Source organism: Budorcas taxicolor, chromosome 2 (genome assembly GCF_023091745.1).
Source record: "Budorcas taxicolor isolate Tak-1 chromosome 2, Takin1.1, whole genome shotgun sequence".
Classification (NCBI taxonomy): Eukaryota; Metazoa; Chordata; class Mammalia; order Artiodactyla; family Bovidae; genus Budorcas; species Budorcas taxicolor.
The window spans coordinates 159,704,080-159,718,145 of record NC_068911.1 but is presented as its reverse complement, the minus strand read 5'-3'; the positions used below and the strand labels follow the sequence as shown (position 1 = coordinate 159,718,145).

General features: G+C 42.1%; 1 protein-coding gene across 3 annotated transcripts in view; it reads right to left on the bottom strand.

Moving 5' to 3' along the window:
* RHBDD1 (rhomboid domain containing 1) overlaps positions 1–14,066 on the bottom strand; it is a 134,496-nt gene that overhangs the window by 102,137 nt on the left and 18,293 nt on the right. For all 3 annotated transcript variants that reach the window (XM_052664153.1, XM_052664152.1, XM_052664154.1), the window contains 2 exons: positions 4,701–5,198; positions 2,663–2,795 (listed from right to left, as the gene is read on the bottom strand). In XM_052664153.1, the coding sequence (XP_052520113.1) occupies positions 2,663–2,795; positions 4,701–5,133 (566 nt within the window). In that variant the 5' untranslated portion in view covers positions 5,134–5,198. The remainder of the gene's footprint in view (positions 1–2,662; positions 2,796–4,700; positions 5,199–14,066) is intronic.

Here is a 14,066-nt window from a genome sequence, read left to right as displayed (position 1 = left end):
ACCTTCCCTGAGTCCCAGTGGGCGGATTCAAGCAGCTGTTAATCAGGGAAGGGAGAGGATGCAAAGCCAGGGAGAAACAGTCAAGAGCAGCCTTGAGGCAAGGTCCCGTTTCTCCATCAGTGGATACACACAACCTCTCTGAGCTGCTCTGCAGATACTGACCCCTGCTCAAAGTGGGAGAGGTTAATGGTTAAGGATAGTGCGCTGCCCACAAGCCTGTAGACCCCAGACTGATTGGACCTGAAAGTTGATGATGCTGACTCCTACTTACCTCACCACCAATTCATCAGAAGAAATGGCCAGGACTGATCATTCCCTCTTCGAACATGTACTATAAAACTTCTATCTTCCCCAAGTGAGGACACAAGGTTTTGAGGACATTGAACCTGCTGTGTGTCCCCCTTTGACCGGCAAAGCAACAAAACTATCCTTTTCTACTTCACCCAAAACTGTCTCTGAAATTTGATTCAGCATTGGTGTACAGAGAAGCAGAGCTTTCAGCATCAAGAGCAAAAGGCCCAGCAAAGAAGAGTGGTTACTTCACCCTGCTGTGCAGGTCCATACCCCTCACAGGGCTGGCTGTTTGGAGTGGCTTCCCTCCATAAAACTCCCTAACTGGGGGAAATTACTAATTCTGCGGATTTCATAAAACACAGAGGGCCATAAATGTTTGCTTGGCAGATTTTTTTTTTTCCCTCCCAAAGGGCAGCTCATTAAGTCCATCAATAAAGCAGGCTTTGTTCTAAAGATTTACAATGTTTTCCCAATGAAAATTCTAATTGACAACCACCAGGAGAATAACACTGTGGAACACCAGAGCTCTGGTTTCTCCCATTCTTCCAAGATCCATCTCAGAGAAGCACTCCCTTCTTAGGTTTCCTGGACCAGCGCTCAGCTCTGTCTCTATTGGACACACACATAAGGAGATGCTTGGATATCATCAGTTTATCATTCAAAGTAGTCAAACCTTCAAAAACCAAAAGATTTAGTCTTTCAAACTTCAAAGGAAATTCCATTTGATTCCCAGGCTTAGAATATCAGGTCCCTCCATGCAGAATAAGCATATTACATAAAAATGCAACCATGCCTTTTCTATGTAAAAGGAACGGGGGTGGGGGGGCTGGTATTGCTAAAAAATAAAAATGCATGATGAGAGTCTTAAGCAATAGTTGCATGAGAATATTAAAGGCACAGCTATTCAGTGGATTCATTATAGAATAAAAGTTCAAGTACCAGAGGGAGTGATTTTCATATGAATGTTGGGTGTTGCCCTCACACACAAGAGTCTCTGGTCTATACAGAGAACCGAGTCACATCAAGCAAGTCAGGGAGCTGTGAGTGACAAGGTATAGAGAGGGCTGTTCAGATATGGGACACACATTACTGGACCCTTTTTCAAAGAAAACTTTGAAGATTTTGTTAGGCTTTCTTGGTGGAACTGTCACAAGATAACAATACAGTTGCAAATGAGTGGCGTTCAGCGGCCACACCACTGCCTTTTACAGACCAGCTGGCAAAGGCTGCCCTGACGGGATGGGAAATTAGCATTAAAGAAGGACTCAAGGTTACTGGCCTGACACGCAGCTCAAGGAGAACACTCTCCAAGAAAGTACACGACACCCAACATAGTCACAAAACCAAAAGCAAAACAAAAGAGCTCCTTACTGAAAAGAAAAGCAGCCAAAAAATATCCATACTCCTTTCTGAACCTTCCTGAATCTCTCCCTTCTCCAAACAGCTTCCAGGTCCCCAGAGTTTAAAAATAAATGTGCAAACCATGGGCTTCCAGTTGCATTACACAGATTAAGAGAAGTGCAGCTGGTGGAAGAGGTAGGGAAATAAAAAACAATTCATTCCTTTTTCTGAAGAGAAAGTAGAGAAAAGAATCAAAGTGGAAAAGCAACCCCCAACTCCATCCCCACTCCCCTGGGAACATTCAGACCAGGAATCAGAAGGCTGGAATCCTAACTAGCCTCGTATCTACCACCAGCTGTTCAATGAGTCTCCAAGCCTTCTGAATTTCCTTGTCCTCATCTTTAGAGGAAAAGTTAGAGATGTCAGGGATTCCCAAACTGTGTTCCCTGGAGCTCCAGGGTTCCAGAGGAGCTTCTGACACAGCCACAGTGACATGGAGGTCAATCAAAGGGAATGGGGTCCTGTGCTTCAATTCACCCCAAACAGTGCAGAGTTGATCCAGTTCATATATCAAGACTGTGGGTAAAATCTTCTGCTTATCATCAAATCACCAAGACAATTCACAACTAAAGTGGTTTAAAAGCATTAGTCCTCTAAAATATCTGTTGATTTTTTATCTTTAAAATTATATGGTTTCTAGCTGCCTCTCTGAATTATCATTATTAGAATTAACTAATTGACAGGCTGGTTAATATTAACCCCCTAAGCTGTGTATCAGGTTCTACTTAAAAGGTGAGAAAATGGAAACTCACATAAGACAAGTACATCAAAATCACACAGCTCAGTAGCTGACAAGATTCAAACACAGGAATATCTGACATAAAACCATTAACTGTATTCTGTCCTTAGAGTTAAAGAACAAACTTCACTCACTATAAAAGAGAACCGGTTACCTCATTATTACTACAATTCTTTCTCCATGGAACATCAGGTCCTTCATTTGCATTCTCTAAGAGTAAACACTCACCCTGGCGAGATGAAATGAATAGCCAAGAGTTCCACCCAACAAGCAAATCTGTTGGATACAGGAAAGCCCAAAACGTTGACAAAGCCTCCAGGGCAACAGTGGTTGTTCAGAACTTTCAAAGCAAACAAAACTCCTAAAAGAGAATAAAGAGCATTCAAATATCAGCAATCCAAATGCAGAGATGACCAACACTGCAAAAAAAAAAAAACTAACTGAAGTGAAAATGATTATCTGACTAGATCCAACTCTTGGCTTTGAAACATACTCTATTCCTTATAACGAGTCAACCCAAAATTTGACAGAAAGATAATCCTCAAGGTAACCATTCCTTCGATGTTTCTTCTTTTTTTTTTTTCTTTTCTTTGATCTTTTGGCTGCACTGAAAAGCATGTAGGACTTTAGTAATCTAACCAGGGATCACATCCTCAACCCCTACAATGGCATCCCGGAGCCTTAAGCACTGGACCACCAGGGAAATCTCCTTCAGTGTTTCTTAACAGAAGTTCATACTGACTTTGAGTATGCTGCTGCTACTGCTAAGTCGCTTCAGTCGTGTCCGACTCTGTGCAACCCCATAGATGGCAGCCTACCAGGCTCCCTCGTCCCTGGGATTCTCCAGGCAAGAACACTGGAGTGGGTTACCATTTCCTTCCCCAATGCATGAAAGTGAAAAGTGAAAGTGAAATCACTCACTCATGTCCGACTTCGCGACCCCATGGACTGCAGCCTGCCAGGCTCCTCTGCCCATGGGGTTTTCCATGCAAGAGTACTGGAGTGGGGTGCCACTGCCTTCTCCTTTGAGTATGCTACTAAATATATAACACATAAAATGGGAATAACACACTAGTAATGGTACTAAATGCGACTGAATTTAAAATCATTAATTGTATGCTGCTATGTGATTTTTAACTCAATTTGAAAAAACACCATTAATGTGTTTTTTTCTAACTCCTATGGAAAGATATATTGAAGGCAGGGCATTATTTCCTTTCTTCTCACACAATTAGATGTATGAAGATGTATCTTAGAGGAAAGGGGAAAGGACAGCAGGGAAAGGAGAGGGAAGGGTTTGTTTGCCTTCTGTTTCAGGACAATTTCCCTCCTACCCTTTACATTCTAATTTTTAGAAGATCTGTTTTAAGTCCGATGGCAATTCAGTCCTACAAGAAAAATTTAAGAAAAGAACTAGTGAGGGGCAACAGTGAGAGACAACGTAACACGTGGTTAAGTCATGGAAACTAGGTTCAGACCCCAGCTCCATCACTTACGAGGTGTATAACCATGACTGATTTCTCTGCGCCTTAGCTTCTTAGAAAATCAACACAAGGCCCCCTCCCTATGGACCTGTTACATTAATTAAATAGCATAAATTGTGCACAGAGCTCAATTTACCACTCCCCAAGTGGCGCAGCGGTAAAGGATCCAGCTGCCAAAGCAGGAGGTGCAAGAGACTCAGGTTCAATCCCTGCGTCGGAAGGATTCCTTGGGAGATAGAAATGGCAACCTGCTCCACTATTCTTGCCTGGGAAATCCCACAGACAGAGGAGGCTGGTGGGCTACAGTCCATGGGGTCTCAAAGAGTCAGACTTGACTGAGCGCACACACATGTATAGAGAATATCATGGTAAGGAGGTGCCATCATAGGGTGTGGTACCTTTATTTTAACGGTGTTATTGAGAGGCTGCTGATCTTTTTAGAGAACTCCCTATCACAAATACACCAGTGCATCTCTCTCTCTGGCCCCATCACAAGGAGCCAGGGCCTATTTCCAAAATTCTATTTCCTGCAAAATCACCTGTGGGCAGACCATAGTCTAAACTGTCGAAGAATGAATAATGCAGTGTAATGGGAAATAGCAAAATCGATGACTCTCCTGTGCTCCAATCAGCCTCTTCTCCAAAATCCAAGCCCCCGCAGTCCTTAGCCACTCAGATGTCAGTTCCCTCACCAGCTGGGACCCCCGCTTCATAAAACAAGAACAGCTGCACCTCCCTTACTGTCTTCAGGCAGGCGACCTTTAGAAATGTGTCTGCTTTACCTGAGAAACCGATAGCACAATTCCTTTTGAAGTCAGGCTCATTTAGAAATTCTGCCAGAGCAAATTCCAAGAACAGGTACACAACCCCAGTGAGGAGGGAGAACGTGACGATGATGTAGGCAAACCATCTACTCCCCAGTCTTCTCTCCAGATGAATTCCTTTCCACAGCATGGATGCCATATTGAAATACAAGTGCCAGTCATCCGCGTGGTGAATAGGGGAAAGCAGCAGGCGTTGCCAGTCCTTCTGCTGGTAACACTTCTCCACGCTGAGGCAGGAGCTAAGCAGCGGCTTCAGGGGATTCAAGAAGAACCAGATGTTGAGAGCCAACGTTGCCAGGGTGACAGGTGGAACGTTGTTGATCCCGACCTGGAAGATTTGAGAAAGGAGCAGAAGCAGCCCGATGTTAACTCCTCTTGATCTCCGATGCATGGTGAGATATCAAGCCGGAGATAGGAAGACGTGGTCAGGTTTGGGGCATACACAGGCAGCTGACTCTAAAACACAATAAAGAAAATGCACATGAAAATCCACCAATTAAGAATTAGGGCATCGACAAGACATGCTCACCCGAAGATGAGCTTATGTTACATATATCTCATCTCCCATTTAATGGAAACATTTATATTCCATGTTGTCCAGAGCAACTCCCAGGACACTGGCTGCCATCTCTCCTCATTGTACATCCTAAAGGAGAAATGTTATCCCAAATCCCAGTGGGCCAGTGAATGGCTGGGTATGCTTTTTCTGACAAACATGCCATAAAAATGTGACTTGCCTCCCGTATGAAAAAACTTATAACCTAACAAAAAGACAAAGATACTACACAAATATTTAATGATAGTACACAGCTACTTAGTGATTTCTTCTCAGAATGCTAATTTTAAAGAAATTTCGATGTTGATACTTTAGAGTCTGCCCCAAAGTTGTTCGACACTGGCAAGTCTTAAAATGCAAACATATATCATCTAGTCTGTTTTGCCAGATATTAACTGCTAGAATGCTTTATTTTCACAAAAATTTCCTCTTTTAAATGTTCCACTATGTGTCAAATCCTGGACTGAAACATAGTCACTGTCTTTAAGGAACTCATTTTCTACTAAGAAGTAAACCAACAGCAGCCACACAGTGTTTTAAGTGCAGGGACAGAGGAAGCTGCGACCCGAGGCCGCGACTCAGCCTGACGTGGTTATGGTCTTGAAGGTAAACTGGATTCACCAGTGAGGAAAGGGTGCCCTGTTCACTGGTCTACTTCTCCATGCCCTGGGCTGACCTTGTGACCTACTTTGGTTGACAGAATGAAGAGCAGAGGACACTAGTTCTGAATCTAGGCTTCAAGGTGATTTGCAGACTTCTGCTCTCTTTTGGAACCCTCCTGTGTAACCATGCACACAAGTCCGGGCTAGCCTGCTGGAGGACGGAAGACACGTGCTCTAGTCACCTGATGGCCGCAGCCACTGACCAGCCCAGAAACAGACCTGTTGAATTGACCGAAAATGAATAAGTTAATCCAACTGGGGGCTTCCCTGGTAGCTTAGCTGGTAAAGAATCCACCTGCAATGCAGGAGACCCCAGTTTGATTCCTGGGTTGGGAAAATCTCCTGGAGAAGGGCTATCCACACCAGTATTCTTGGGCTTCCCTGGTGGCTCAGATGATAAAGAATCCACCTGCAACGTGGAGACCTGGGTTCAGTCTCTGGGTTGGGACGATCTCCTGGAGGAGGGCATGGCAACCCACTCCAGTCTTCTTGCCTGGAGAATCCCCATGGACAGAGGAGCCTTGCAGGCTACAGTCCATAGGGTCGCAAAGAGTCGGACATGACTGAGCTACTAAAACACAAATCCAGCTGAGCCCAGACTAATTTGATGACTCACAAAACAGTGAGCTAAACAAATGATAGCTTTTATCCATAATAAGATATTTCAAGGGTTTTTTTTTTTGTTTATTTTTGGCTGTGCTTGGTCTTTGCTGTGCAGGCTTTTCTCTAGTTGTGGTGAGCAGGGTCTACTCTCTACCTTCAGTGCCCACTACTCAGTGTGGTGGCTTCCCTTATTGCGGAGCACAGGCTCTAGTGTGTGCGGGCTTCAGGAGACACAGCTCCCAGGCTCCAGAGAGCAGGCTCAGTAATCGCAGTGCTCGGGCCTAGCTGCTCTGTGGCATGTGTGATCCTCCTGGACCACGGATCAAATCCATGTCTCCTGGATTGACAGGTGGATTCTTTACCACAGAACCACCAGGGAAGCCCACTAAGTATTTTAAATTAATTTCACTAAGTTTTGGAGTTGTTTGTTACACAGCAATGACTAAACAATACCAAAGGACTTTGCTTTGGAAAGAGTCTGGGTTATACTTTTGGGAGGAAGCTAGTAAAGAAAAGGGGCACAGATTAAAGGTGCAAGAGATAAACAAAAGGAATCAAGTCCTGAGAGGAACAGCCTTGTCCACCACAACAAATAAGAAGACAAATGTCAGGTATAGATATGGGTAAACAGGCAGATTAGGGGAAAGGATGCTGAAAAAGTTCTCATCTAGTGGTTTTCTGATTTGCCTGATTTCCCTTTTTCTGAGCTTTCTTGTCTTCCAATCAAATACATACCTCACTCTGATATGCTAAAGATTTCATTCAGATAGCACACTGGAAAGTGCATAGCTTTGGATTTAAAAAACGGCTAGATTCTCCTATTTACTAGACCTGGGACACTGGGCAAACTACTTAAACTTCAATTAGTTCACTTTAAATTAGTAATAATACCTCCTTCCCAGGATCACTGTAACACGTCTAGAACAAAGTAGGTGCTGAATGGTAGCTACTTTTTCACTGGGGTTTCCCAGGTAGCTCAAGGGTAAAGAATCCAGTTGCCAACGTAGGAGATGTGGATTTGATCCCTAGGTCAGGAAGATCCCCTGGAGAGGGAAATGGCAATCCACTGAAGTATTGTTTCCTAGAGAATTCCATGGACAGAGGAGGCTGGTTGCTGAAGAGTTAGACACGACTGAGCAACTAAATAACAACAACTTTTCATTACAATAAAGTAATCTCACTTAAGAGAAAAAGCTTTCGCAAATGACAGCATTCTAATAAGACTCAAATGTACTTCCCAACCCACCCCCCATATGGATTCTTATTAACATCACACCCAAAAGAAAAAATTATACATATATGTGCGTGTCATATGTGTATCCCTATTATTAACACCCAAATTTCTTTACTGCCAGGGCTTATCATTATAGCTTTGTAGCAATCTCATAAACTAGAGAATTTAATAAAATTTCAACTGAAAAGCTCCCAGATAATTTTGGAGAAACAGTCTATATTTTTCCCATTGACCTTCATGTTGATTTTCAAATCTCCAACTATTGTGACAAGTTTGCAATTCCCCTAAATAGTTATATATATATATCGAACATCATTACTTGTAATGGGAGTAATGGAAAAATATGGCCATGGTCATTAAATAACCGGCTTAAAAGAAATCACAAAATAAACCCTTCAGTATTAGTACAGTGTCCTATGATACCAGGCATATGCTCAGCAGAAAACCAAAAGTAATTATGTCTTTGCTTAAGAAGAGCAAAGACATAAAAGAAAAGCAAATTCCTCTCAACTGGAATCACTAGAGATGAAGAGTACAAACAAAAAGATAGCGGCATTCCCCCAAGCCTCTCTTACGCTGTGCACCCAGGCTCACGTTCTACTTGCTTGACTTCTGCTCAGACCCAAAAGCCCCTTCTTCTTCTCTTCGCTTCTCACCTGTCTCCCCACTGATGGCTGCTCCTGCTCCCGTGGGCTGCTGGGCTCTCCTGTAGGTCTCCTGACTCCTTCCAACCCCCCTTTCTTCGCTTTTCAGTTTCCCTCCATCCTTACACTCTATTTTACGTATATTCATGGAATTCCACTCTCATGGTTTCTATAATTCTTTTTATCAGGATGGTTCCCAACTTTATATTTTACAGCCTTTATTTCTCAGATTTCAGAGACATAACCTTCTAGGAAGAATAAAATCTGTCCAATATCTTGCTCTCACAGAATGACTATTCAGCCATACCTTCAATCACTAATTTATTTAATAACAAGTAAAAAGCAGAGACATCACTTTGTCTACAAAGGTCCAACTAGTCAAAGCTGTGGTTTTTCCAGTAGTCATGTACGGATGTGAGAGTTGGACTATAAAGAAAGCTGAGCCCCCAAGAATTGATGCTTTTGAACTGTGGTGTTAGAGAAGACTCTTGAGAGGTCCTTGGACTGCAAGGAGATCCAACCAGTCCATCCTAAAGGAAATCAGTCCTGAATATTCACTGGAAGGATTGATGCTGAAGCTGAAACTCCAATACTCTGGCCATCTGATGCGAAGAATGGGCTCATTGGAAAAGACCCTGATGCTGGGAAAGATTGAAGGCAGGAGGAGAAGGGGACAACAGAGGATGAGATGGTTGGAAAGCATCACCGACTTGATGGACATGAGTTTGAGTAAACTCTGGGAGTTGGTGATGGACAGGGAGGCCTGGCGTGCTACAGTACATGAGGTTGCGAAGCATCGGACCCAACTGAGCGACTGAACTGAAGCTGTGGGAGACAGCACAGAAGTGAGATTGATGAGCTGGAAACTGGAGCAATGTGCTTGGTTTTGAAAGGGACTTGTTTATTCTAATCTGTACCCAGACCATAACCAGTTATACCAGCTCAAGGAAGAGCAGGTTGGGCCCTTGCTCCAACCCTGCCCTCACATTATAAACACTTCCTTCCCCTCACACTCAGCATGTTCCAACCTGAACACTGGAAGGTCCCTTCCAAGTCTGGCCCTCCTGCCACGTTCCAGATCTCAGGACACAGGATCCCCACCTACCTAGCTATTCATGTTGGAGATGCTGATAACATCCTCAACACATACTTTCTCCTCTTCATCCCCAAATCCCAACCACCACACTTTAATTCTTCCAAACTACTTTTTATCAATCTCCCTCTTTCTACCCCTAGATCCACTACATTAACCTAAACCACCATCATAGCTTGCCTGGATTACAACAAATTCTGCTTCTCCTTCTTATATCCACCAACCACTTTCCACCACTGCTCAGAGTAATCTTTATAAAACTGAAGTTGGAATACCCTGCAGTAAGCCATCGAAGGCTTATTGTTAAAGGCTGGATGAAGTCCAAACTCTTGACTACAATTACATGCTCATGATAACCAGTGCCCTGCCGGCCCCTCTGGGCTCATCACACACTGCTGCTGCTGCTGCGTCACTTCAGTCGTGTCCAGCTCTGTGCGACTCCACAGACGGAAGCCCACCAGGCCCTCCCGTCCCTGGGATTCTCCAGGCAAGAGCACTGAAGTGGGTTGCCATTTCCTTCTCCAATGCATCTCACACTAGTCTCTGCCTTATCCGCTATGATCCAGCCACTCAGGTGCTTCCACCCAAGGAACTTCACGGTCACAGCATAAATGCTGAGGGCAGAGTTATCTGTTTTAGCCACCACTGAATACCCAGAGCCTAGCATAGTGACTCATATAGTCATATAAGTTGTAAGTGTTTGTCCAATGAATCAAAATATTTAGCATGTTAAATACATCTCTACCTTATACAATAAATGAGGTATTGACAAGGTCTGAATACCTATGATACATTCATCCCTAAGTATTTTTCTTATAATTGCAGCAGCCTTCCTCACAGCACTATACATATTATTCCACTTAATACTTTCAGTTCCTGAATAGTGTTTGTAACGTTTACCTCAACTTTACAGGAATAAACTTCTGCTCCATTTAAAATGTATTAGTAAGTTGCTTTGCCAGAACTATTTGATAAAATAATGGCATTTTAATTATGTAGTAATACACACCAGACAGCGCTACATCAAGGCTGTGACAGAGAGAAATGGAAGACCTCTTAAAATATTGATAGGAAAATTAGCCGCATTTACTTTCAATGAGAAATTAAAAATTAAACAGGTACGTAATAAGAAAAACTGAGTGGTTAGAACAAACAAAAGAAACTGAATTTATAATCTGGGAACCCAACGTGTCTCACAGGGGAAAGAAAGGAGTTTTATGAAAAGGGAAAAGAAACTAAGTACAGTGATTCTCAATTCTACTTACAAAAGCAAGAAATATTTCATCATCACCATTTACCATGGTGACACTGTATCTCAAATTTCAGTTTAAATGTTCAAGAACTCAGGCTATTAAACTGCAAACATATATACCAGTTACAAATTATATTCCCGATTTGGCATCTGATAGTAACCAAATTAATACCACAAGAAAGAAATTACAGTCCTAATAGGAGTAACCGAACACTATTCTGAAAACAGCCTTCTATGTCATTAGAAGTGCAACAGATCTTAAAATTATTCACTGAGACCTTTTAAAATTGTGTGAGATTTTTCTTTAAGAATCAATAAAAGGATTATCAATACATATTTGAGGTAGAATAATGATATGTCATTATTACTATTTTCACGCCTTTGGAAAATTTCATTTAGGTTCCATACATATTTAAGCATATCCTCTAAAAAAAAAAATCATAGAGAAGAATGTATGTTTGTCCAAGTCACTTCGCAAGTATTTATCAGAGGCCCGCTATCACTCAGGTTGAATATTTTGCTAATGCCTGACTTTCCAGATGCTTAAGCATTGATTTTTAAAAATTGAGCTATAATTCACACACCATAAATTTTACTCTTATACTACACATCTCAGTGGGCTGTGTATATTCACAAGGTTTTACAATCACCACCACCATCTAATTCCAGAATATTTTTGTTCCATTCAAATGAAACTCTCTCCACTTACCTCCTCAACCCTCCACCTACCCAGTACCTGGCAACCACTAATCTACTTTTCACCTCTATGAATCTGCCTATTCTGAACATTTCATACAAACAGAATCATACAGCATGTGGCCTTTCGTGTCTGGCTTCTTTCACTTAGCACACTACTTTCAAGGTGCATCTACACTGTATCAAGTATCAGTACTTAAGAGTTCCTTTTCATGATCCAGCAATATTTTATTATATAGATAAACCACACGGTTTTATCCATTTATGATGGACATTTGGGTTACTCCCACTTTTTTGGCTATAAAGAATGCTGCTGCTATGAACATTCACGTACAATTTCTTTGTAGAAACATATCTTTCCAGTTCTCTTGGACATATATCTAGGAAGAGAATTGCTGAGTTAACTCTGGGGCTTCCCAGGTAGCGTTGCTGCTGCTGCTGCTAAGTCGCCCCAGTCGTGTCCGACTCTGTGCGACACCATAGATGGCAGCCCACCAGGCTCCCGCGTCCCTGGGACTCTCCAGGCAAGAACACTGGAGTGGGTTGCCATTTCCTTCCCCAATGCATGAAAGTGAAAAGTGAAAGTGAAGTCGCTCAGTCATGTCCCACTCTTAGCGACCCCATGGACTGCAGCCTACCAGGCTCCTCCATCCATGGGAGTTTCCAGGCAAGAGTACTGGAGTGCAGTGCCATTGCCTTCTCCCCAGGTGGCGCTAGTGGTAAAGAATCTGCCTGCTGTTGCAGCAGACTTAAGAGATGTGGGTTCGATCCCTGGGTTGGGAAGATTCCCTGGAGGAGGGTATGGCAACCCACTCCAGGATTCTTGTCTGTCTGAAAAATCCCATGGACAGAGGATTCTGGTGGTCTAACAGTCCACAGGATCTCACAGAGTCAGACACGACTGAAGTGACCTAGCACCGTAACTCTATGCTTAACTTTTGAGGAACTACTAGACTGTTTTCCAAATTTTTGTGCCATTTTTCATTCCCCTTCAGTGTAAGGAGCTCCAATTTCTCCACACTCATACATACTCAACAGCACTTGTTTTTATCCATCCTTTTTATTACAGCCATCCTAAGTGGGTGCGACTTGCTTTTCTCTAGTGACTAATGACGTTGAGCACATGCTTAAATTTCTATTGCTTAAAATACAGATATGCATGTTCGCTGGTACACGTAACCATACAGATGAACGTGTCCCTATCCTCAGCCTCCCTCCCACACCCCCTTCAAGGAACAGTTTAACAAACGCTTCAGAAAAAAAAAAAAAAGAAATATGATGAAAAAAAGATGGAACCACAAAGTCATTCTGGTTAAACTGCCAGAATTTTAGCACTACCATCCATGTCTTCCCCTGTGATGATATGTACTAAAAGTGAATGAGAATGTACTTCAGTAGCAGGGGCCAGGCTGGGGCCAAGGCATTCAACTCTACACACTGTAAAATCTTGTTTTGAAAGATGCAGAGGGTCAGTGTGATTTATCGATTCAAATAAAGCAAAAAAACTATGGGAATAGCAGATTGGATATGCTGAACATAAAAATGTCCTCCACTTTTGAAATTACAAGAGCTGAACAACAAATCAGAGCATCATAAATACCACATTGACTTGGATATTCGCCCAAGTGAATTCACAAAACAATTAGATGCATCTTTTCTCTCTCTCACTACCAGCATAGCCGATTTTCTCTAAGAATGAAATGAAATGGATCATTTCTTCTCATCGCCATCATTGCTACCAACTCTCAGCAACCTTTTCATTCATGGCTTTTCTAATCCAAACGTAAGAGACTGTCTTTACCACCTGTTAATATAGGGCCAATAGATGAGAATGCTTTGTTCCAAGACAATAATACAATCTGTTGTTCTTCCTGTAATACATCTTAGCATAATTTTATTTTTCCTAAAGGTATTAGCTCCAAGAAAGCCCTATTAAAAAGTGCAGATTTTCAAGATATTTTTGAAAGTAAAAAAATGCTTCAGTATAATATGTATTTGCATTTAGTGGAAAATAAGAATTTATGAACCAAACACTTATGAAGTAATTTGTTCCCCGTTTCAAATATATGAATGCATTTCAAAAAGCTTACATAGCTTAAAAAGTGATACAGTTGTTAAATACAATATACATAGTTATATCAATAACATAGGAAGTATACTTTTCAAACTTAGTACTTAAAACATTAAACGTAATAGCAGATGGCCTGGCTTCACACCACTGCATGGTGTTCAATTGACCAGAATGCATCATCTACCTGAGTTGATGAGTCAACGGGGAGCTCCAGGGGTCCAGTGTGGAAGCTGCGACAGAGCACCATCAACATTTTATGACATAAACAACAGATTTTTTTCTGACGATCAAAATCTGTTACATGACCTCATGAGCTACGTTAATGATAAAAATCAAAGAAAATCAGAGTAGGATTCTGTTTTCTTACTTCACATTAGAGGCAGAGAGATACAAAGAAATGACAATCGAATGAAAACCGACTTCATGAATAAACAATGAAAACTGGAATCAAATTATAGGAAGAAGGTAATTGGAATCTAGTCTTCATGAATACTGTGACACTCAGTAATTACA